This window comes from Octodon degus, unplaced genomic scaffold (genome assembly GCF_000260255.1).
Source record: "Octodon degus isolate 3935 unplaced genomic scaffold, OctDeg1.0 scaffold00055, whole genome shotgun sequence".
Lineage (NCBI taxonomy): Eukaryota > Metazoa > Chordata > Mammalia > Rodentia > Octodontidae > Octodon > Octodon degus.
This window is the reverse complement of record NW_004524631.1, coordinates 1,869,157-1,894,674: the sequence shown is the minus strand read 5'-3', so window position 1 is coordinate 1,894,674 and position 25,518 is coordinate 1,869,157. Positions and strand designations below refer to the sequence as shown.

General features: G+C 34.9%; 1 protein-coding gene across 8 annotated transcripts in view; it reads left to right on the top strand.

The window, feature by feature from the left end:
• Nlgn1 (neuroligin 1) overlaps nt 1-22,765 on the top strand; it is a 908,803-nt gene extending 886,038 nt beyond the window's left edge. For 3 of the 8 annotated variants that reach the window (XM_004633434.2, XM_004633436.2, XM_023717837.1), the window contains 3 exons: nt 14,521-14,733; nt 18,043-18,832; nt 19,926-20,846. In XM_004633434.2, coding sequence (XP_004633491.1) covers nt 14,521-14,733; nt 18,043-18,832; nt 19,926-20,748 — 1,826 coding nt within the window. In that variant the 3' untranslated portion in view covers nt 20,749-20,846. Of the gene's footprint in view, nt 1-14,520; nt 14,734-18,042; nt 18,833-19,925 lie in introns of all 8 variants that reach the window. The other 5 variants (XM_004633435.2, XM_004633440.2, XM_004633437.2 and 2 more) reach the window with 4 other exon arrangements.
• The last annotated feature ends 2,753 nt before the right edge of the window (nt 22,766-25,518 follow it).

The window sequence follows — 25,518 nt, the reverse complement described above, 5'->3', positions numbered from 1 at the left end:
TGTCTTTGGTTCAATCATCTTTAAAAGCCCCACATCTACACACATGAGATTTTTTATGGACATTTTGGAACTAAACCTAACAACAATCTTAGCCACTCAAAAGTAATTCAGCCTAAGTTCATTTGTTAAGTTATTTAGCTCATCCCAAAACAAATATTCTAGCAACATGAATGATTAAACTGACCTAGGTAGCACTAGAGTATTGCAAAAGCTAGAAGAAAGAAGAAAGATCTAAAAGAAACAGGTATGGCAAGCAAGATGTCCACTATACTCTTCATATCTACTCTGCCCAAGTCAAATGAAAATGAAATTGCTAATCATTCAGTACAATGAGTGCTTGTCATATGATCTTCTCTCTAAATCTAACTGCTTATCATTGCAAAGCCAACAGTATATAAACACAAGATTTGGTGGGAGGCACAGTCAATGCCAACCTTTAGAGAAAGTTCACTATACCTTAGTTCTATTTTTTAATAGAACAGATTTTTGGACCCTGGAAGAAAGAATCTCAGGAATGGATGAATATTCAGTAGTTGCAATTGAGAAAAATTGGCTTGCTGTGAATTCAAAATAGTGTTTTTCTCTCCCCTCAACCTCCTCAAATTACAATGTAATAAGGAACAAATATATATTGTTATAAATTCAGCAAAATGGGGTCGGGGAGATGGCTCAGTGGAATAAGCGCTTCCCTGGCAAGCACAACGGCCTGAGTTCAATCCCTGGTTCCACCAAAAAATAAATAAATAAATAAATAAATAAATAACTTCAGCAAACATCTATTTGAGCACCTACTTTTAGGAAATATTCTGGGACACATTGCATAATAACTCTAAGTGTTTCATGTTGAATTATTAGAGTTAAAATCATCACTAATAGTCAGTAGGTGCCACCCTCATGGCTGGATCAGCAGAAACCAAAAGGAGGATAACTAATCTACAACAGGAAAAGTTACTAGTGAAATGAAATAATTCAAGTTAAACGTGCATAGGTCCTTAACCTGGTAATACTATGAGCCAGATAGGCATAAAGAGCAGAATAATTCTTAGGAATCAGTATCACAGGAAATTACATAATGAGACCATTTACAAACCTGAAGGCTGACACATCATAAGCATCCTCTGACTGAGAATCTTACCTTAGGGAAGTTTGTACATGCTATAATATTTCTAAGCCTTCATTGTGTTTTGCTGTTACAGTACTTGGAGACCAATATCAAACACTGTTCTCTAGCCTTAATAGAAGGTTTTCTACTTCCAGTTGAGGACACTGTACATTTACTAAATGACTATTATGTGTCAAATACGAGTAATACACTTGAAAACTGCAAAAACAGTGCTTGACACCAACAGGCTCCCCACACAGTGAGCTTCCTCTTAACATTGGTTCTCCATCCTTATCTGACACAATATATGCCTGGATATCTGTAAAAGAAAATCTATCTCCAGTTTTCGGCTAAATCTGTCTTTCAGATTCATAAGGAGGACCTTGTGACAGGTTTTTCCTGCTTCTGCCCTTTCACAATTCTACTTCCTATTCAGACTTCTCATCTAAATGATATTATCCATACATTCTAGAAGTCTCTCCAATCTTTTAACTTTACTTACAGTTATCTGTAGTCTCTTAGTAATTGACAGCTGTCAACTAGACCAATTTGAATTCATCATTCACTAATCAAGCAGCCCAGCACAGAGATAAGATAGACAGCTGAAACCAACAGTCCATTACAGTTATCTCAGTAAATCACCAACAGTCATCTCAGCTGGAACCACCCTGGCTGTGAAAGACAAGCGGTTGTCCGGCTCCACAGTACTAGCTACTGCTGTGCTTTGCTCCAATGTCTGGCCTCGTCTGGATAAAGGTAACTTTGTACAAAGTTTATAAAGGCATCTCTTTTTCAGACAGTCTATGTTCCAAATATGATTTTGAGACACCCCACACACATGCACACAGACTACCAGAGATGAAGACTGAAAAGGTCAGGGCAAAGATTTAGGGTCAAGGTCTTGAAAGTCTATAAGTTGCATGACCAGGGAACATGGCCTTTTATTGAAAGAAGAGTAGACAGTTCTCTTCCCAACAACTCTGACAGCTGGATTTGAGGTGTGTACTCATATCAACTGAAGTTGATTCGTATTCCCTTTAAAACTAATGTAGAGTTGAATAGGTATTTTATCCAGTGTGTGCTATTCTACTTAAATGAATGCTGAAGAAACAATGAGTTGTTAGCCTGGATACTTTTGATGAAAGACAAATTTTCTATTGAGTTATGTTTAAAACCAGGGGAGTTTTCTCTCACTTGATTTTTCTTCTTAGTTACCTTCCTCTTCTTTGATTGTGCCTTTGTATTGTAAGAAGGAGGCTGCTGTGTCTCATTGTCACAAATGGGTCATGCATTTGTTCCAGAGTGTGACCTTTGGACAGGAGCATATTGTGTTATCAAGGATGGAACAGTTGTAGGCTGAATGATTTGTTAAAGGAGGAAAAAGTACTCAAAAGAGTTTCATAGAAGCATAGGAAAAATTGTCTTTTTGTTTGTTGAAGCAAAGGTAAATTTTATTTGTAAAAAAGAGCATATGTAAGGTCAATTTTCATTATTAAATTATTAAATGTATATTTTTAAAGCCTTCAAATATTCTGTCATTAACTCAGTAGAGAATCTGAACCTTAGTTACTAATCAGGGCTGTTATATAAATTAAGTGAAATATAGATGACTGGGGAGATGGCTCAGCAGTCTAAGCATTATCCTGGCAAGTGCAAGGACTCATGTTCAATCTCCAGTACCGCATGCCATGCTGGCCCGGGAGCCCTGGGCTCATGGTGCCAACCACCAAAAGCAGATGTAGTGGCACATGCCTGTAATCCCAGTGCTATGGAGGCTGAGACAAGAGGATCACTTCTATTCTGAACAGCACAGCGAGACCCCATACTAAGTAAATAAAAAACATAAAAAGACTTTTTTAAAAAATAAAATATGGAGTGCAAAATATTTATCCAAGTGTCTCACATAGAATAAAGTTTACAGTAAGTTCTAATTATATCACCTAGGATTTACTCATGAATAATTGCTGTATAATAGAACAGACATCACAAATATTGTGCAATCCATCTACATTATAAAATATGGAGACACATAGTAACTTTTCTCTTAACCATGGTGAAATGTTTGAAGAAAGGCATCATTACATAGTTTTGTCACTGAGTGACCATCACAATATATACCCAGATAAATTAAGACTGCTACAGCATCATCAGGTGATATAATCATATTCACCATTGTATAGTGATCTCTCATTGACTGAAATAGTATGGGATGCGTCAAAATAGGTTTCTATTTGAATTCTGTTTATTTGATTTAAAGGTTTTGTTCATGTTAGGAGTTTATAAAAATTTGCAAAGGGGAAAAAATTACACTTGAAGAGTGAGACTATAATTCAGAAAAACTTTAAGATGACAAGGAAAACCAAGTAAAAGAACACTGGCATAAGAGAAAGTCTAAAGATAGACTCTAAAGTTAAGAGAATTAAAAAAGAACAAATAAGTTGCCCGGCCTGAATCAAAGAGCCAGGAGGAGGAAGAAAGCAGAGCATGCTAGCAAAGCAGACTTGGTGCTGAGCCTGGGCGCTGAGTGGGAGAAGTTAACATCCTTTACCTCAGATCATTAATAACTAAACAAGAACTGTAGCCCAGCCCAGGGGAAGGAGCAGCTGTGACCCGGGATATATAGCTAATCAAATATTGATCGCCCTGTCTACCCGTGGAGCCATACTTGTTCCTCTGAGTGAGATTTCTTTGGGCAGAATCTGACATGATGTTTTAAATAAGCAAAAGGCTTTCTTTAAAAAAAATCAAGTACAGTATTATCATATCAGCTCAGCCTAACAGGAAGCCAAGCATTCCTGTGATTATACAATTTGTACGCATAATGAGTCTGATCCCTTTTATCATGTGCTTTGGTAGAATCCATCTTTGATCATAGCTATACCAACCAAGTATATTTTTTTAAAGGAAACTCTATAGAATAAGAAAACGACACATTTATAAACTCTAGTAATTCTCAGAAATAATTAATGAGAAATAAAAAGTTTACAAAGTGTGCTTATTTAATATTGAATCCACTTGTGGTCTACAATATTTCATTAGTATATTTTTCTTTGTAAAAAAATGATGGGATGGCGTTACTCCAATATTCAGAAAAAGAATATGTCTGTTTACAACCCAAGATAATGCTGAATGCGTGGGTTGAGCTTCATGTGGGCCTCCTGGTGAACTGCTACTGACCTGTAGGTAACTTTGTACAGAGTTTAAAAAGGCCTCTCCTGTAGGCTGACTTCCTTCTGCCAATAGTCATTATAACATGGCACCGGGGAAAGCTTGTCACTGCAATGTACCAGAAAGCCCTCTTAGTAAAACTCAAAAAAAAAAAAAAAAAAAAAAAAAATGAGCATGCCACATAGTGCTGTTTCTTTTGGCATGGATAACAGGTGAAAAACTTAAAAGGCACATTATTTTCTGTAGAGTTGGTAACATTGCCTTTGATATAATTGAATTTATTCAAGCAAATTGCAAATTAACTACTCTAACTTGGCTCTAATGAACAAACATCCATCTACATTATTTATTCGTATATTTGTATGTGTGTTGGAAAACAGTACTACACCATGCAGACGAAAAGAATTGGATTATGCTGCCTGAAGAGAAAGAAAGTATTTGCCTTACATAGTTTGCCAGAAGAAACTGCCAGATGTTTTCTATCTTTGGTGAGCACAGAAAAAAAAGGAAGAAAAATGACTTACACTGAAGTGATACTTCAGGAGACAGAATTTCTTAGTAGAGAGAGAAAAATATTAGTTTATAAAGGAATTTTTCAAATAGAACCTTAAAGGCAAAAAGCAAAGCTTTTATTGGTCAATATTTTCAAGTCCAGTTTTTCTTTCCCTTTCGAAATATAAGGATAATCTTTATAAAAATTCTGAGAAGGTCTAAAGAATCTTTTTCCTGCGTTCTGTCCAGTGGTGAGATTTCACAAAAACTGGAATAACTTTTGGGAGAACACAAAACATGTCTTAATTAAACTCCCTATATTCACCAACTAACAGAATGCCTGGCAGAGAGTAATACTTAGAAGACACTGATTTGGTGAACCATCTTTATTTACAAATTCTTTCTGATTGTTGAATTAATATCTGTATTATATGATTCTTTAAGAAAAAGAAAGGATAGTTCCACCAGAAGATAAACAAGGATTATAATAGCTAAAAAATAGTGTAGAAGGGCTTTGTAAGGTTGGGAAATTAAAAATCATACCTTGTTTTCAACACAGCTCCTCTGAGGACCTAAGTACAAAAGAAAAAGAAAACTGAATTATGTGCTTGTACATTGTTGTTAAGTGGCATAATAACAGAGCACTCTTTTTAATAAAAAAAAAAAAGATCAACTCCTTACATTAAAGTGCTAGAAAATCAAGCTGTCACTTCAACCCTCAGCAGCTGTCTCTCGCACCACCTCTGCCAAATGTCACCCTTCCTCTCCAGCGTCTGACTCTGCCGCTGGATCTGGGGGAGTATGCTTCGCTGCACAGCTTGTAACATCAGTCTCTGAGCCTCCAAGTCTCAGATTCCATCTCGTTTTACCTCATGTATATTAATGCAAAGATTACTTTCACTTTTTCTTGAATAGCTAATCACTTGGCAGCTGACATCCAACTGTAGTATTACAGGTCAGATCAGCTGAAAAGGACAGTGACTTCAAGCTGGAAAATATAATGCTTAGTGAAAACTGCACCCAGGACAGAACCTCGGACTTGTCACTGGACATGAAAGATTTATTTTCACTTACAAATCCGAGCTTAATATGAGGGCACCCTGGGGGAGTTTCAGATCACTGCTTCCTCTAAATTGACCTTCTACTTGTTTCAGTATTTCCTTCGTTATTGAACAGCATTCCACGACCCTCTGAGCTGAAGATCCATATTAGCTACTAGTGCAAATTGCAAGGCTAGGAGAACTTTTGAAAAATTCCTCTAACTGAAGGCCAAGTTACATGAATAATTTTCTCCTTGGTGAGCCTCCAGTAGTTAACACAGCGATAGATACGGGGCTTTGGTCAACACTTTGATGGATTTCAGGAGCCAGTATCACTATGTTACTTAGGCTTCACTAGAATTCAAAACCAAAACTTCATCCCAGCTTTCAATATTAGCTGGATCAAGTGCTCAGATTTAATTTAGAGCTATCATGTAACCCTTTGGCGTTAGTGAACGCAATCCCCTGAGGCCAGCCGTTAGTGATGGCAGCAACACCACTAGAATCAGGGGTTTTCCACGCAGTATTTCAGGTCCTTCTCTGGTGTTTTCATGCACACTCAGCAGCTGCACCAAAATGCATGCCATATGGCTGTGATATAGGGCCTGGCTTTCAAAAAGCACTAACTGGAATTTCTTAGGAAAAGTTAATTTTTAAATATCTTTACATTTTAAAATTTAGGGAAGTGAGAAATTTGATTTAGCCTAACTTTTATAGAAGAGCTGATTAGAGAAGTAGTTAAATACAGTATTTTTTCTTGCATTATAAGTTATCCACTTATGGATAACTATTAGGCAAAAATAAATGTATCAACTTCACTCAGTTTATCTTGCAGATATTTAGCTAGAACAAAGATGCTTAGAAATAGCCATTAACTCCATAAGCATTATACAAGTACTACACAATGACACTGTGTTCAATCTGAGCAAAGGAATAAGCAATTACAATTCAGCTCCAGTATGCATTTACCAAAAAAAGTCCAGATTAAATTTTGTGCTTAAGAAAAACCTAAGAGCTGCTTCTGAAGTCCTCCTTACAATAACGTTGATTTATATATTTACTTGCTTATTTCTTTTTAATGTATTTAGTACAGCGTCTCACTGTGCAGCTAGGACTCATAGTGATCCTCCTGTTTTCAGCCTCCCCAGCACTAGGCTTACAGGTGTGCCCCAACAATCCTGGACCATGTCGCAAGCTCAGCACGTCTGGGAGCAGGACTGGCACAGCATGCGGTAATGGGGAATTGAACCCTGGTCCTTGTAGTTGCCTAAGCAAGTGCTTAGTCCACTGAGCTATCTCTCTGGCCCTACAGTAACATTTAGATAAGCCTTAGAAACAGAGTCGATCACTTAAGCAACAGATCAAAAGTCCTCTGATAAGAATCCATGAATAAGACTGATGAAGAAATGAAATCATCCAGGATCCTTCTTATTGCAAAGACTGAGAGAGATGTCCACAGGTCAAACAGAAGGGGCAGTTTAATAATCAAAGGAAATAATGATAGTAAAAGATTGTAACTTCTGGAATAAAATAGGACCCTTTAAGTCCATAATGACACTAATAAAAGAATGAACGAATACACTGAGGAAAAGCGAAGTATTTATGCACTCACTCCAACTAATAATAAACTGATGAAATTAGGTATTTCAATCAGTAATAGATGCTAAAATTCATGCATTAAAGTGAAGAGAAACAGGATGTATACATATTCTTATTCTCATCCCCTTTATATTTATTCCTTGCAAAGAGAAGAATCCTAATTTCATAGTGGAGAAAACTGGCAAATTGCCACTCTATCCAGTCAATAGGCAAATCAACATCATGTGCTTCCGATAATGATTCATTGAAGTGACACCTTGTGTCTCTGGGATCTTGCCAAAAATTCATAAGCAGAATATAATTATGAAGGGACAACTCACAAATTCTAATTTAGAAGCATCCTATGCAATGGCTCACCTGTATTCTTTAAAGCTGTCTATGTCAAAAAAGAAGAAAAAAAAACACTAATCAACAAACTGCCCAAAGCTGAGATTAAATGGAGAATTAAATAAAATATGAGGCTTCAGGTTTAATAGGAGACAGAAAGTAAAAAGAAAGAAGAGAAGACAGAAGGGAGAGAGGAAAGAGAGAGGGCACGGAGGGAGCTCCCTATGTGGGGGATCTGGTTGAAAATTATATGTGAAAAGTATGTACAAAAAGTTGAAAATTATCTTTGTACTATTTTTAAAACACTTCTGTCATACCGAAAGTATTCAAAAATAAGAAGTTTTAAAGTCATTAAATCAGGTTAGCTTTTAATAGAGAAGAATGTAATAAAAGTCTCATTTAATGAATACCAGACTTTTACATGTCAAACCTCAGGATGACTTTTATCATCTCAAAAATCTTAGGTACCAGAATACAATCTGTAAAATAATCTAGTATGGCCCATATTTATGTGGAATTAAACAAACTGTCTTGAGAACTTTATTCAGTACATATACCGTATTCCCTGCCCTTGTCTTCACAGCACGTCTTTGTGGAGGTTCAGCAAGGCTAGGAACACAGCATCCCTCTTCCAAGCCAGGCCCCAGCCATGTGCAGTTGAGTACTGCTGCCTACGTCACGAGGGTCAGCTCGCTTATATTGCAGCTCTCTCTCCTTCTCTTTTTCTCTATCTGCCTCTCTCTCTTCCTCCATTGCTCCCTTCTGTTCCTCCCTTTGTCCCTCCCTCATCCCCTCCTCCTCATTTATTCCACTGTTTTTCTTTTATTCTTAAAAATGAAATATTAATATGACTCTAAGTGTTGTTAACCATTGTAAAACAATGATTCATAAGCAAATCAATAGAGAATTTTTTAAAGGTAGAATGGTTTATACGTCTTCATAACCAGAATGGTTTCTCTTTTTTGTGTGCTGGTGATCGAACTCAGGACCTTGCGCTTGCTAAGCAGGGGGCTAAGCTGTTGAGCTATCTCCTGGACCCAATCAGAATGTTTTGACTCACAAAGTTAATGTCAATGCAATGAAACTCAATTAAATGTTGCAGCTCAAAGCAACTACTGGGAATACAGACGTGTTCTTTACTCCTCATAAGATTCTTTAATTTGTCTATGTTGTAACAAATACACTTACTACCTAATTAAAACTAAGATGGTAACATTTGCATCTGAAAGTATCTTCCTAAATATTCTCTATAGAACAATCTAAAAATCTGTGATAAATTTGACTACACTGTCTAGATTACATGTAACTGTGTAACCTTTTTAAAAGATGTAATTGTTTTCCTTTTAATTCACTTGAAAGTGATATTTCTTTATAAGGCAAATGTAAGGATGGCTTGTTTTATTTAGAATAAATAAACAGGAATTATATTCAAGTCCAGTTTACTTCACTGAAGACATCTTTCTATCCACTATATTTTAGGCCCTCCTTTATGCCCCAAACACTCTCTTTTAATAAAGACAATTTTGCAGAACAGATAGTAGTATTAATGCTTTATATTAGGAAACCAAATCCCATGTGCTTACCAAGCTGTGCCCAGAGCAGCTTGCTCATATGCACACAAGTCATTCCAAGTCTGGCACCATTTTCTGCACGTCGACTAATGCTGACTCTCAAATGCCTCTCAAAGTTCATGTCCTTGGGCCATTATTCTGAGGTAGACTATGGGTCCACTTACCTGTCCTCTTCACAGAGGGGTTTCACTTAGGGATCTGCTATTTTTTTAACCTTTAAAGCTACTGCAACCTCCTGGGTCTTACTTCTCACTCAAATTGCTACAAAGAGGATCGTTTCCTAATTTCTCACTTTATTGCTACTATCCAGGAAAGACACATAAACCTCTTTTTTCTGGATTCCTAACTTTTTAAAATTTATTTATTTATTTCAAACAGGGTTTTATCACACAGTTCACACTTGTAGTGATCCTCCTGTGTCTGCCTCCCAAGCCCTGGGATTGCAAGTGTACACCACCATGCCCAGGGTCAAGGCTTGTGTGGCATGCCCATGGATCCAGAGTCAGTAAGGTATACAGTACCAGGGATCAAAATCAAGTCCTTGTGCTTGTCAGGCAGGTGCTTAGATGGCCAAACTATCTTCCCAGCCTAGACCTTTAACTGTTGATCTTCATATGATGATGAATTATATTATTTTTTTCTTCAGTCAATAAACATGTATAGAATGGCCATCTGGAGACAAATATCAGAAACGGAGCTCTTAGTCTAGAGCACTACAAAAAAGTATGAAGTACAAAGCACATGCATCCATGTAACAATGGTAGTACAAAAATAAACATTAGACCCAAGTTTTCAAAATGTACATAGTAGTTAATTGCATCTGAAGTTACATAGTATGCGAAGTTCAGGAGCTGCAGTTTCTCAATACCTGCCTTATCTGGTAGCCACTCTTGTTAGGTAGTGTCCTCCTTTGAACTATGCATTTAAACCACTATACACATGACTGCAATCAGCACAGTTAGAAATGGTACAATTTCTTTTCACTTAATAGTCCTTTCAAAGGGAGAATTCTCCTTTCACTCATTTCTTTGTGAGAACAGTTATTCAATATACACAGAAAATTTGTCAGTTTTCATACCGTGCTTATTGTTCAGAGTTAGAGGGGCAAAAAGTTCATTGTAGCCTAACTCAGGCCAAGTCAGGCAAACTTTTCCTGGCATGTAGAACAAGAAAGATGAACAGAAGCTTCTTGAGGTCTGAGTGAAGAACAGAGGAACAATAGGAACTAAACCTGTGGGCTCTTCCTTTGGCCAATGTCTTTTTGAGTAAACAACTTCACAATTTTTGTAGTATATATATAAACATAGTGAAATACTTCTCAATATCGTTGCAATAATGAGTGTGTACAGTTAGTTCTTAGAAGTATTTATTTTTAAAATTATATATTGATTATGCAAGTGAATAGTTGATTTTTTTTCTAGAAACTCCTGCTGCTTCACTTTGGAAAATGGATAGAGTTCTTATAGTCATTATTGTACTCTTACAAAAATAACACCGATGTGTTATTATATCAATTAGTCACACATTGTATGAGCTGACGATGAAGATTGGGAAAGGCTCAGCAAGGCTGGTAGTTATATGTTAAGACTGGTTAAAGTGACTTTCAGGTCAACTCCTTCTCAAAGTGATCATGAAGGTCAGCAGTAGCACCAGGCCTCTGCAGAACTGAGTTCCCTTCTGTCTGAACTGCACTTGAGAAGTGCAATGGAAACTCAGGCAGAGTGTGCTGAAATGACTCTTCTGTTTAGGGTGCTGCTGTGGAAGCAGTTAAGAAAGAACTTTAAGTGATTATCTTACTGATTGTATGTTATTCACGCTGTTCTCAAGGGACATAGATAGCTTGAGTAGTCAACAAACATTTTGGCCAATAACTTATTTCTATTTTTATTTGTGCCCTTTGCTAAACTACAGAATGTTTCTTGAATGTAGTATGAGAATCTGGAGGGCAGGCCAGATAGCTTAGCAGACTAAGCACCTGCTTAGGCAGGTGCAGGGGCTGGGGTTCAGTTCCTGGCACTACATGTCATGCTGGCTCCACCCCTACTATGGGCACACTGTCCTGGTGTGGTGATGCATGCCTGTAATCTCAGCACTGGGCAGGCTGAAAACAGGAGGATCACTATGAGCTCAAGCTGTGTAGTTAAACACTGCACACAAAAAAAGAAAAGAAAAGAAAAGAAAAGAAAAAGAAATCCAAGAATGTGTATAAGAAGAATAGTGATAGATTTGCCAGGCCTAAAGAGCTATGACAGGACCGGTTAGCAGGACCTAAATATGAGAACATCTATCCCCTTTTTCCCTAATAGAAAAGTTAAAGTGGTTCTAAGTTCTTCTTAATGATTATGTGCTTCAGGTAAATGAGAGAGAGAGAGACATAGAGAGGGAGAGAGAGGAAGAGAGACAGAGACAGATACAGAAACAGAGAGACAGAGAGAGACAAACAGAGAGACAGACAGAGACAGAGAGACAGAAACAGAGAGAGAGGGAGGATAGATAGATAGATAGATAGATAGATAGATAGATAGATAGATAGATGATAGATAGATGATAGATTCTATAGCATACACATGAAATATAATCAAGAGTGAGGGAAATTCAGTACTGATGGTCAAAATATGGAGCTTGATAACATAATAATATTTATTTTAAGACTGAGACATAACTTTTACTAGATCAATTACTCTATCTTCCATGCTATAGTTTAATACCTCTATTTTGAATTGAATTGATTTTTAAAACATTTGTCTTCAAGATACTACAGTATCTTGTTGCCTTCAAGATACTAGAGAATTTTAAGACTATTTGTAAAGTAGAGGTTAATCTTTAGAAACTTTATATGTCTTTATATTAGTGTTGTATAAAATTAACTTTCATGTTTTGCTGTGCTAGAGATTCAACCTGGAGTCTTTTGTATATTGCAAGTACATCATATGTTATATAAATACCAAATTAGTTGACCAATTAACTAGACAGATCACAATACTGCAACTAAACTTGGAATTGTTGAAAAGATGCTATTTAATTAAAGTAGATTTAATTGTTTCATGAATATAAGAGGGTTATCAACAATTCAGATTTGTATGTCTGTAAAGATTCATCTAAATGTAAATAAGGCTATTTAACATTATTTCAAGAGGAGTTAAATGGAAATCTTCATTATGGTAGGTGGCTTAGTTATAGTGAAGATTCAAATTTGAACCTGAATATATTTATGCTATACAGTTATCAGTAAAACACTACCAACAGTTTTGGTATTGTGACATTGTTCTCTCTGTCCCTCTGTCCCTGTCTACCTGTCTGTCTCTCTCTCTCTCTCTCTCTCTCTCTCTCTCTCTCTCTCTCTCTCTCTCTTTCTCCAAACACACAACACACCGAGATATGTATACACAAGCTCCTAATTTCCTCTATTCTCCTAGAGGCTTTTTAGCCAATTATTACTAAATCTTCCTTACTGATCATTTCAAGATTCATGCCATCAATCTATTTTCATGCATCAATGCATTTGCAACAGAATCAGGAATTTAAATTAATGGTTCCTTCATATATTGAAGTTCATGTAATACCAAAGGAAGTTAAGAGATCCAGCCCTGCTTTTATTTTCTATTGCATCATCTTGGGAATATCTGGAAATGCTTCTGTGAAGAAAATGTCTCAGGAAAATTTCTTTAAATCATTGTGTATATTTAATAAGTGTATATAGTCAGAAAGATATGCTTGTTCAAAATACATTTGTAAATCTTTAATCTTTTTTATTTTTAAAAATATATATATTTTATTAACTTTATTAAGATGCAAATAGTAATGAAACAGTTTCAAGACCGATTAGTAGGACAGTTTCAATAATTAACACATTGTATATTGTTGTCTTCATAGTGGTCATTCATAGTACAAGATGCAGACATGATATCTTGTCCAAACACTATTAGTAAAAATCTTTCTTCTCACTGAATTAAAAGAAAGTAGCTGTATATCTGTCCTAACTATTTTGAATATACAGACACAAAATGTCCTTCATTTGTATCTCCTTTTTTTGTTTAGTTTTGTCAAGCGATGGGCATTCCCTTGCCATTTAAATATTGTAGATGCGTGAATTCAGCAAAAATAATTCAATATTGTCTAGTAGTCCATAATGGTAGTGGGTTATCCACAGGACTGGCAATGTGAGAAGTCGTTGACTTGAGCCTTTTATAGCTCAGCACATTAATATGGCTTTACTTTTTGTACCTCATTTTTATACTTTTCTGCTGGATGGTTAAGACAAAGATAAAGCAAGACCTATATAACAAGAAATATAACTTTTGTATCTGACAAAGTCAGTCAAATCCCCTCAGGATTTACCTTGAAGCCCTGTACTGCAGTTTGTAGATTCTTTGCCAGTGTCAACCATGACACTGCCCCAAGTTTTTCTATTTCTTTTTTTAATTGCCTTTGCCACCCAGTCATTTCAGATCTTTTTAATCCTTCCTCTACCTGAACTGTACCATTGAACAATATTTTTCTTCATTATGAGGTTCTTTATAAAGCAGAGCTCTCAGAATTACAGAAGATACTTAAGTATGAACTGTTTTTAAAACCTTCAATTACTTCATGCAGTTTGCTAACTGAGCCACGTTTCTCAGTTTGGCATTGAGGGTAATTTACAATGTAGTCCCAATGATTGTTTCTTAGTCATGGGCCATCATCAATAAAATATGCAGATGCATTTGCAAGCAAAAAGTTGTGCATATTTTATGGAATTGCTAGAATTTATTTCCCATAAGATTTGGAAATACACTCCATCTATATATTCATATTTATCCTTTGTTACACCAAACTTCTAACCATGTTAGGTCACAAGCAACTTCAAGAGTGATACGATGTTTAATGTAAAATCACATTCTCATGCATCCTATAATGCTTTACAAATGTTTTTATCAAATAATGTGGACTCTGCAATCTCCCTTGAGATGTCTTTCAATGTTCTTATTCCTTTTGCCTATCCATGACCATTACCTGGATAACTTCAGACACATTTGGGAAAGAAAGAGGTTCTTTATCAGGTCACTCACTATTGTTCTTCCTAACAAATTATTTTATCTTGTATAAAGTAAGGTTCACTGAAGAACTTGGATTGTGCTCACTTTATTAGCACAATCTACATTCATAATTAAATTAAATATCTATTTAATTCATGTCAGATCAAACAAGTGTTCTAAGTAGTCCTTCTTTTTGTGTTTTCCAGGCTTCTTGAGTACAGGGGACCAGGCTGCAAAAGGAAACTATGGACTTCTTGATCTCATACAGGCTTTAAGATGGACTAGTGAAAACATTGGATTCTTTGGTGGTGACCCCTTGAGAATCACTGTTTTTGGATCAGGCGCTGGGGGTTCATGTGTCAATCTGCTGACTTTATCCCATTATTCTGAAGGTAACCGTTGGAGCAATTCAACCAAAGGTATTATGCAGGTTGCAAATTTTGACAATTTTGGTGTCTGCATGCCACCGCCATCAGTATTATGTGATGCTCTGTATATATTTCTGTTCCAACTGACTGTTAGGTTGAACGCAATGACTGTGTGAAGCTATGTTTCTTTAGCTCTTCTATGCATGTTTAAATTTTTGTCACACACTTTTCTTTGTTTCCTGTGTAGCTTGTTAAGGATGTCCTTTCAAGCACACTTCAGAATAGTTAGCATTAGACTTCTTTGTCTTGCTTTCAAAAGGTGATCTCAGAGAAAATCAGGCAAAGACATTCATAGTTCTGTCCTCTCTGTTTATTCAGTAATCAAAATCAAAAAATTTTTAGCACAGGGATTGTATATAATCTATTCTAAAGATAATAGACATGTAAAGCCCTTTATTAGCATGAAATTAATGAAGCAGCCATAAGCTAGATTGTCTGGAAATATGTTGACTTTATGTGTTTTCTGAAGGGAGAATTGATATTTGATTATTTTGCATGCATGATCCAAAATTGTCAAAGCATCAAGGTCAGTAGTGGAGCTTTTGATCAAAAAGAAAAATACATTTGATTTTGTGCTTTTTTTTTTTCTATTTTCAACTCCAAAAATGTTTCTTCCTCCAGATCTTGGCCTTCCAGCATAGAGCACTGAGGCTGCTTAACTCCATGAAATATTTTTCTTGTTTCCATTTGTTGGCTTTGACATCCAAAGTGCCTGTCCAAGGCTCATGCTGTTCTTCTTCATGGGCTCCATTTTACCATGTGTTTAATCACCCATTGTAACTGCATTATTAATTTGAAATATCTACAAGAATGAAAGAATTTTGCTGAAGAATTCTGCAAAGCAAATGCTTTCCATGTTTAATAGAGAGGACAATATGCATCAACTCAGAGCATCTTTTACTTTTTGCTTCTTAATTGTCATTTTATATATAATGAACTCAATTATTCACTGTCAAGTGTAATTGATGAAGCATCTTAAATGACATTAGTTTTGTGATATGAACACCAGATATACAATGTTGTAGTTATCAAAATATAGTAATGTGAATATCCAAAAGAACAGCTAGTTATTAAATTAGTATATATATATATATACATATATATATACACTAATATATATATATATATTATGTATATATATATAATGTATATAGAAAGGGGTCATGTTTCATGATAGATTAATTTTGTTGATATAGCTTATATAACATCTCTTTTATATTAGAATTCTGATTCAAGCTGACAAAATGATGCAGTTGAGACATCTTCTATTGCACAGAGATATTGATATGTAATGAAATGACTTATTTTGAAATAGCAAAAATTGGCTTTTAAAGAATAGATTACATTATTTTACTTTTAGTATGATATAAGTGGCAATATTCAGCTAAATTAATATAGAACAAGTTGTCTAAGCTTATCAGGTTAATTTCATAAAAAATGTGCACAGAAGCCAGTGTTAAGCAAATCAGTTACTTAGTCAACTAGCATTGCTGCTGTTCAACAATTGACAGTGCAAGGAATGGTTGTGAAAAAAATTGAAAATATAGCCCTGTACTGTAATCTTTAATAAACTTTGTCTACACCTGGTCAAAGACATGGGCTTAGATTTGATTTAGATCTAATGGCATCTCCAGAATGAGTTGTTTCTCTTGACTTGGAGGTGCAGAGATCTCTTGAAATTGTCTGCTTGATTTTTCTTCCAATGCAGATACTTGTATTAAAGGCTGTAAACTCCACAGAGAACTACAGCCACCATTAGACCTGTATCAACCATGAATCAATTACATCTTACATCTACTTAATTAGCATTCTCACCACTGATAAAATAAATAGCTTTCCCAACATAACCTAACTGGCAATTTTAGGCAATATTCAACACAATGTCTATTATACTTTAAATCTCTTTTGTCATATTCAGTTAATGCCATTAGAGTCCCTCTAACAATGAAGAATAATTTAAAATTCATCAGGCTTACTCTGGCTGTACAATGATTAATTTATAGAGTATTTCTCTGGGAAAATATTGACAGCCTACCTGTTTTTTAAAATTATTGGTATCTTAATATTTGCTTTAGCATATGTCTCTTTTGATCTAAAATATATTCATAGAGATATAAGAAATGAAAAAATGAATTAGTATTTTTTAACTTCTAATTATCTTAGGTCAAGTTACAGAATTTTTAATTTGTATGTGTATGTGTGTGTGCTTGGAGAAAAAAATGAAACTTCTAATTCAGAAAATGCATTAAGACTTTTGTAAAGAGTTAATTTTTATCACATATGAACAATTTATTATCTTTTTAATTGACTGAACTACAAAGCCACACCTAAAAACAGATAATGTAAAAAAAGAATACATTATATTTTGAATAGTGAATTTTATTTAGATATTGCCCTAAATAATAGAAAATTGCACTTGCAAATTTTAGTGCAAAACTGAAAATAAAGCTATTGAACTGCATATGGGGTAAAATTTAAATTTCTTAAATGCATGTAAGTAAAAAGCAGTAGACCATGTATGTTTCACATTTTTTGATAAAACTATAGCAGTACTCATTTGACAGTGAAAAAGATTATATTGCCCCTCACCAAATCCTTTGGTGGGTGTGTTATTTTTTTCCTTTGACTTAGTGAAGACATTTCAATTGTTGTGTTCTGAAAGCAGAACAATCAGAATATGTCTGACATGAAGACCTGGATAAAATATGTCTACAGTGACATTCTGTTTTGTGTGTGACCTTAGGGTCATCACCAGGGTATGAGATTTCAATTTTCTTCCAAATTGAATCTGGTTAAAAGAAACACACAGAATCATTTTTAAGAGGAGAGTTAGCCAAGTTGAGTTATTTACCTCAGACAACACCAAATTTTGTGGGTAGTCAAAGAAGAAAGGATTTGCTTCATCTCTGCTATCAACAGAAATGTGATTTAAATGATTTGTTGATTTTTAGAACTATGTTTGCAACTACTCATCTTCTTACTTGCCGCTGCCTAAGCCTACAAAATTTAGTGCTCTTCATCCTTCAGGCAGGTGCCATATAAAGCACTGGACCTAAGTCTACATTTCTAATTCATTATACCCTGGGGATGACTTTGTATACCATATCCTAGATCTCTATCTATCTACCTATCTGTCTGTCTATCATCTATCTATCTATCTATCTATCTATCTATCTATCTATCTCTCCTCTATCTATCTCAATATATCTAGATTTTTATATACATGTTTAAAATATATTTTATTGTTTGGCTGTAATATTTTTCAAGGTCATCTGAAACTCTTTATTGATTTTCCCATAGGACTTTTTCAACGAGCAATAGCTCAAAGTGGAACAGCCCTTTCCAGCTGGGCTGTTAGTTTCCAACCTGCAAAATATGCTAGAATGTTGGCCACAAAAGTTGGGTGCAATGTTTCAGATACAGTAGAATTAGTGGAATGCCTCCAGAAGAAGCCTTATAAAGAACTTGTTGATCAAGATATTCAGCCAGCCCGATACCACATAGCCTTTGGACCTGTGATTGATGGTGATGTGATACCAGATGATCCTCAGATACTGATGGAGCAAGGAGAGTTTCTCAACTATGATATTATGTTAGGAGTTAACCAAGGGGAAGGTTTAAAATTTGTTGAAAATATAGTAGATAGTGATGATGGTATATCTGCTAGTGATTTTGACTTTGCTGTTTCCAATTTTGTTGATAATTTATATGGATATCCTGAAGGCAAAGATGTTTTGAGAGAAACCATTAAATTCATGTATACTGACTGGGCTGACCGGCATAACCCTGAAACCAGAAGGAAGACCTTACTGGCTTTGTTTACGGACCATCAATGGGTGGCACCAGCTGTAGCTACAGCGGATCTTCACTCAAACTTTGGTTCACCTACCTACTTCTATGCTTTTTATCACCATTGTCAAACAGACCAGGTTCCAGCATGGGCTGATGCAGCCCACGGAGATGAGGTTCCTTATGTGCTGGGCATACCCATGATTGGGCCCACAGAGCTATTTCCCTGCAATTTCTCCAAAAATGATGTGATGCTGAGTGCAGTTGTAATGACTTACTGGACAAATTTTGCTAAAACTGGGTAAGTCCCTAAGAAATGAAGTTTACTATAAGTTTAATAAAAACATTCTTTTAGATATATTTTTAAAAAATGTATATTGTATCAAAATAAATTAATGAGACATTTAGCAAGATATCAAAAAATTTTATTCAACATTAATTCTATATTGTTGTGTCTCTAAAAACCATTTCCTTATTGGTATGCCCTTTAATTAATTTATTAAGAAAGATATATCTTTATTGCCTTAATTCATATTTAAGTATGCTTTGGTTTGCTTAATTACACATGATATATTTTTTAATTATGTATAACAAAAAAATTTCTACCCAGAGTTTTCCAGGTGAAAACTGTAAGTTCTTTGATCCTTCTAATTTGAGGTAGGCCACTCAAGCATAATTAATCTCTTCACAAAAGAAATCAGGGTGTCTATGAACTTTGTATAGATACTCATATGTCATGTATATAGCAATTCCATGACTTGTTTTTATTTTTCTGTTCCAAATCCCAAGTCTGTTCTACTCTACCATGTCATCCCTACTACGCTGCCAAATGGTATGACTCATATATATGTGAATATTTAAATAATTCCTAAAGATCTTTAATTAGATAGTAGTTCAGTACTAAATGGGCAAAGACAGAACAGAATGTGAAAATCACTTGCCTTCACTTACCACCTATCTAAAAATCTGCTTGTTAGGAGATGTAAATGTGCAAAGTGACCTCAGTTAATTTAAAACATAATCTAAAACCTTGCTAAGGGCCAGCAGATGGCTAAGTGGACTAAAGTGACTGCTTAGGGAGAGCACAGAGACCAGAGTGCAATTCCCAGTGTGCCGTGCTTGCCCCACCCCCGGGGCATACTGAGACTGCGAATTGAGGCTGGACGTGGTGGCGGATCTGTAATCTCAGTGCTTGGAAGGCTGAAAACAGGAGAATCACTACGAGTCTGATCTACGTAGTGAGATTCTGTAGACCCTGTAGACCCTGTACTAAATATTAATAAAAAAAAATAAATAAAACCTTGCTAAATTGCCTCTTTAAGTAATCTAGCAGAACTTAACTTTATTAAGAAAAAATAAAAATTTTGTTTTATAATTTCTTTTTTCTTTGCTAGTGACCCAAATCAACCAGTTCCTCAAGACACAAAATTCATTCATACTAAACCCAACCGCTTTGAAGAAGTAGCATGGACCAGATATTCCCAGAAAGACCAACTTTATCTCCATATTGGATTAAAGCCGAGGGTTAAAGAGCATTACCGAGCCAATAAAGTAAACCTCTGGTTGGAGCTGGTACCTCATCTGCATAATCTCAATGACATTTCTCAGTATACCTCGACAACAACGAAAGTGCCATCAACTGACATCACTCTCAGACCTACGAGAAAAAATTCTGTACCGGTCACATCTGCCTTTCCCACTGCCAAGCAAGATGATCCCAAACAACAGCCAAGTCCATTTTCAGTGGATCAAAGGGACTACTCCACGGAGCTGAGTGTCACTATTGCAGTCGGAGCCTCCCTGCTCTTTCTGAACATCTTGGCCTTTGCAGCCCTGTATTACAAGAAGGATAAGAGGAGACATGATGTTCACCGGAGGTGTAGCCCTCAGCGCACTACTACCAATGACCTGACCCATGCCCAAGAAGAGGAAATCATGTCTCTCCAAATGAAGCACACTGATTTGGATCATGAATGTGAGTCCATCCATCCACATGAGGTGGTTCTTCGGACCGCCTGCCCCCCAGATTACACACTAGCTATGAGAAGATCACCTGATGATGTTCCTTTAATGACACCCAACACCATTACGATGATTCCCAACACTATACCAGGGATTCAGCCCTTACACACATTCAATACATTTACTGGAGGACAGAACAATACTCTGCCCCACCCCCATCCCCACCCCCATTCACATTCAACAACCAGGGTATAGCCAGATAAGAGAAACAAACTATTTTTTGATGGATTACAGTAAAAGATTACTGAAGATTCCTTGGCTTACAACCTACAAGACTCTCAATTATTTAAGTAAGGAGGAATAATATGTGAATATACATATCAAGAACCTGGGGGTTTTGAAAATATGAATTGTATATATATATACACACACAAATCAACTTTAAAAACAAATTGCAATTGCTTGAAGCAATTGTTCTGAATGATACTTTTTCATTCACATTCAAGAATTAATTTTTTGAAGATTTAAGTTACATAATGGAATTAGGCATGTGGAACACCAAACAGGAAAGAACTATGTCTGAAATATAAAAAATAAAAATAAAAAACAACTACGAATATGCACAAGGGACACACCAATGGAATGTCAGATAATTTTCACCAGTTTTTATTTGGAGCCGTTTTATTGTGTAGACCATATTTACATATTTGGATAAGTACACAAAGCACCAATGCTGTTAATGGCCTTAGCAGAGGCTCATGCTGAAATTTGCCAGTAAAACAAAGAAGTTTAAAGACTGGCAGGTACAACACTCTCACATAAGTGCTGTCAGTATAAAGTTGTGGGGATAAAGGAAACTGGATATTTTTAGCACGATGTGCATGATAATTTATATGCTTGGTGGCTGTGCTGCTGATTAAGCCGTAATTAAAATTCTTCTCATCCCATTGGAGTTTTTAATAGAAGCTTCCTCCATCAATTGGCAGAACCTAAAGAAGATTTTAAGGGGCAAAAGTAATTACAGTAAAATAAGTCACAGTAGTGTCAATAATAGAAGGGATTAGTCATTAAAGGTACTTGAAGATACTATAGGTATTGTAAGGGATACTCGCTGATATGAATCCCAGAAAAAAATTTCCTGTGCTTTAATATTCTCTTCATTCTCATATAAATAATTTATAAAAATATAGCCCTAATTGGACGTGTGTTACAGGATCTACAGTTTGCTGTGGTTTCTATTACTCCTGTATTTTGTTCTTTTTGGTAAGGTGAAGTGTGTCCAAAGCATTACTTGCAACAGTCTTTTATGACATGAGGGTGCCCCAAAATTACCATCCTGATTACAGTTCCCCATCAATTGATTTATTCATGTTGCATGACAAAATGTTTAATAATAGTAATCCAATATAAAGTTATGTCCCGCTTCACATCATTTAACTTTCTCACTGAGGTTCATTCACAGAAATTTACTCACATAATCTCAGTAGAGTACAACATAGAAACAGAACCTAAGAGAGTTGACACCTGGAAGATTTTAGTCTTACACATGTGTGTGATTTTAAATGATTTTTAAGATCACAGGAAACTCTTCATCTCCGTGTTGTTTACCAATAATATCAGTACGTCACAGACCTTTCCAAATGTTTGTATATGTAATCAGATGTACATTTATATTAAAAAAAAAAGAGATGGACTTAAAGAGCACATCCTGATGAATACGTTCTCTCTTACCTGTACTATATTTCTATTAGACTAAAGTTATGTGATTTTTTTTTTACATTTTTTCAGACGACTAGCAATTTTGATAGTTTGTAAGATAATGCAAAGAACTTTCTCTGACAAACTAACTGCAGTAACAGAAACCTTTCTTTTCAGTTACTCTTTTTCAAGAATGAAAGCTTATTATACAAAAGAAAAATATTGTATACTACTTGATGGAAACAACTTTGTACATCTTGGCCATGTCACTGGTCATTGCGTGAAATAAAGATAATCTGGATAATGACTATTAGTCAAATGCTAAGAGACATGATTTTTGCTCATTAAAGAGCTGAAATGTTTATCGCTGTTTTGTCTTTTTTAAAAAACAAAAACAAAAACAAAAACAAAAGGAACATGACTGTCTCAGTCTTTTTTCTAGACCAGTTCGATTTTTGAAGACATACAAGTAACTTATACAGGAAACACACCCACGGATTTAGAGGAAAGTCTTAGCAAAGAGGACACATGTGAAGGTTTGACGTTATGAATTTATAAGCTTCAGGAACTCATGCAAAATACTAGCTTTGTATTTTTAGGTAACCCTTTTGAAAGTGCTGTAGAAGGAAAGTACCAATTGTTTTCATGTAGAAATTAGGTTTAATTTTTTTGATCATCAGAAAAGGTCTATTGGAAATAAATGTGTGATATTTGATGAAATAAAAAAATCTGTGTTCATAATGCAAAGGAAATTAAACTATCATGAAGTATTAGATGAAAGTTTGTCCTAAGAAGAATTTAAATGCTGAGCAAGAAATTAAATTTTCCCTAGAAAACACACACACACACACACACACACACACACACATAGAGAGAGAGAGTAATTTCTTTGATTATAATTTCTCCTCCCACTTATTAACTATCAGTAAAAGATAGATATTGTTCCATAATTTTAAATAAAAATCTCTGTTAGAAGTAAAAGTCTTCAAAATCCAGAGTGGTCTATATTCAATTTTTGCCTGATGTGGTTATGTTTTTAGACTGTGAACTGCTGTTGTAAACCAATAAAAAAAAATGTTTAGCATCTGAAGTACTGTTAATCAGAAAAGTGTCTCTAACTATATTAATTAAACAAAGGGTAAAAACAGAAAGAGAAGTACCAACAAAATAAGGTGTGAATAAATACTTTCATATGCATCATTACTTCATTTGGCAAAGTCAAGCATTTGATTGTTTTTTACTGATGGCCATCTTTTTATCTACATATCTATTGTTCTACATTTGTCAGTCAATCAGCTTACCTGTGCATAACATATGTGTCATCTATTTCATATTAATTTAGGGAAATAATTTAGGAAAACAAAGCATATTCCCATTTTCTTCTCTAAATTAAGATAGCATCTGACAAGTTGATGGAAGGTAAAACATCCAGGTTTTATTGTTTTCAAGTTATATGATAAAGTAACCGTGAATGGGTGTTGTTGTTAATTTTATAATTCCAGCATCTGGGTTTCTGTATGTAAAATAATGTTGCACTGTCAGCAGAATAAGAACTGTTTGTTTTTAAATTTTATTTTTATTAGTACATGTTTGCAGTAAATATGATAAAATTTTTCATGGAGATTTGATACATGTACTGTTTTTAAAGCTGAAACTTAATTTCTAAATGCAAGAATAAAACCTTGAGCATTTTATTGTTTTAATCTCTATGTTAAAAATGTATTCATTTATAAGATCATTTGCTTTAGGATAAAAAGTGGGTACCAAAATTAAAATACTATTTTGCATTATATATTAATTCAGATTTTTCTGCCTTGCATTAAGTTGTAAGCAAGCAAGGCTGCTTAGAATTACTATCATTAAACCCAAATCATCTCTATTTTATTTATTTTTTATATTTTTCCAAATATTTATCAAAAGATTGGTATTAGAGTATGAGGTAAGATATATTAAGGCAATAGTTTTAATACTTTCAAATTGTTATTAAACATGTTGACTATGGAAATGACTACTGCAGATAGTAAACAGATTTCATCAACTTTTTTGCAAAGTGGAACAAAATTTACTGAAACAGAAGAAACTTTCATTTGAGGCATCCCTCAGCTTAAAACAGAGATTGGGTGTAGGTTATACCAAATCTCAAAATTAGTTAAAATTATAATTTCATTCAGACATCTTGATCATCTGTTCAACATGAAAATTGCAACAAATTTTTTTAATTTTATCATCTGTAATGTTAAGTAGGAAAGAATGGTGGCAGTAATTTCATTAAAGAAAGAAAGAGCCAAAGCTCACTTAGGATGCCTATAATATATCCTATAACAACAGTTATTTCACCTGTTGGTGTATTCGTGGTGACACTTATATTAATCACAACAAAGAATATAAAGAATGTAGTACGTGTGTTCCAGATTTAAAGATGCTGCTACACAGAAATTACTGGGATTCTTTTCTTTGGCGAGTTTCACTGAAATATTTTCACAGGACAAAATGACAAATGGCATTCTTAGGAAGCTGTCAAACATCACGGCAGTCCTCTGATGTTAGTAATTTTGTTTTCCACTGTGTTATTGGTTCAAAGTACCGGCCTTTTCCTTCATTTCTAGTAATTAGTTGTTATAGACTATCACTTTTTAATGTCAGTGAAAATTAGATAATTTGTTATACTTGTGAAAACATGTTCCCAAATAAATTCAATTAATGGGCACTTCCCTGCTGAGATTTTGTTATCATTCTTTTAATTATCTTGCCAAGCTTTACTGTTACAGCAATTACTTTATCTTTTTAGTCAATAAACTAAGGGAATGTCTCCAACAGCCTTATACCTCTCCTGCACTTGTTATGTTAACAAGACACGCTTCAGCATTCCATCAGAAGCAACTAAAGAAATTTCTCACTGAAGTCAAATGTTCTATTGGCTGACTTGATTCTTTTTCATAAGCACAGTGATTTGATTTTGACCTGCCACTTTGCTGTATTTATGCGAAGGCCAAACATCCAACTCTATTCAGTTAGAGTTGGGAAGAATACAGTGACCATGAAATGACTATGTGCAGGAGTGAAGTGCCTTTTCCTTCTGGAATTCTGATTATAAATTTTTTGTTTGAATTTGCAGGTCTTTGAATTTGAAAAGTTAAAATAGAATGACTATGCTATCAATTGCTAATAAGACATTTTTATTTTGAAGTGCTTGCATCCAACTTGATTTTTACATGATATCGAATGGGCTCCAAAAACTCCTTGGAAAGAATAAAGTCAATTTTTAGGAAACAATAATTATTTAGCTATCTGATGTGATGGTTCTTGTGAAAAAACATTATATCTTTA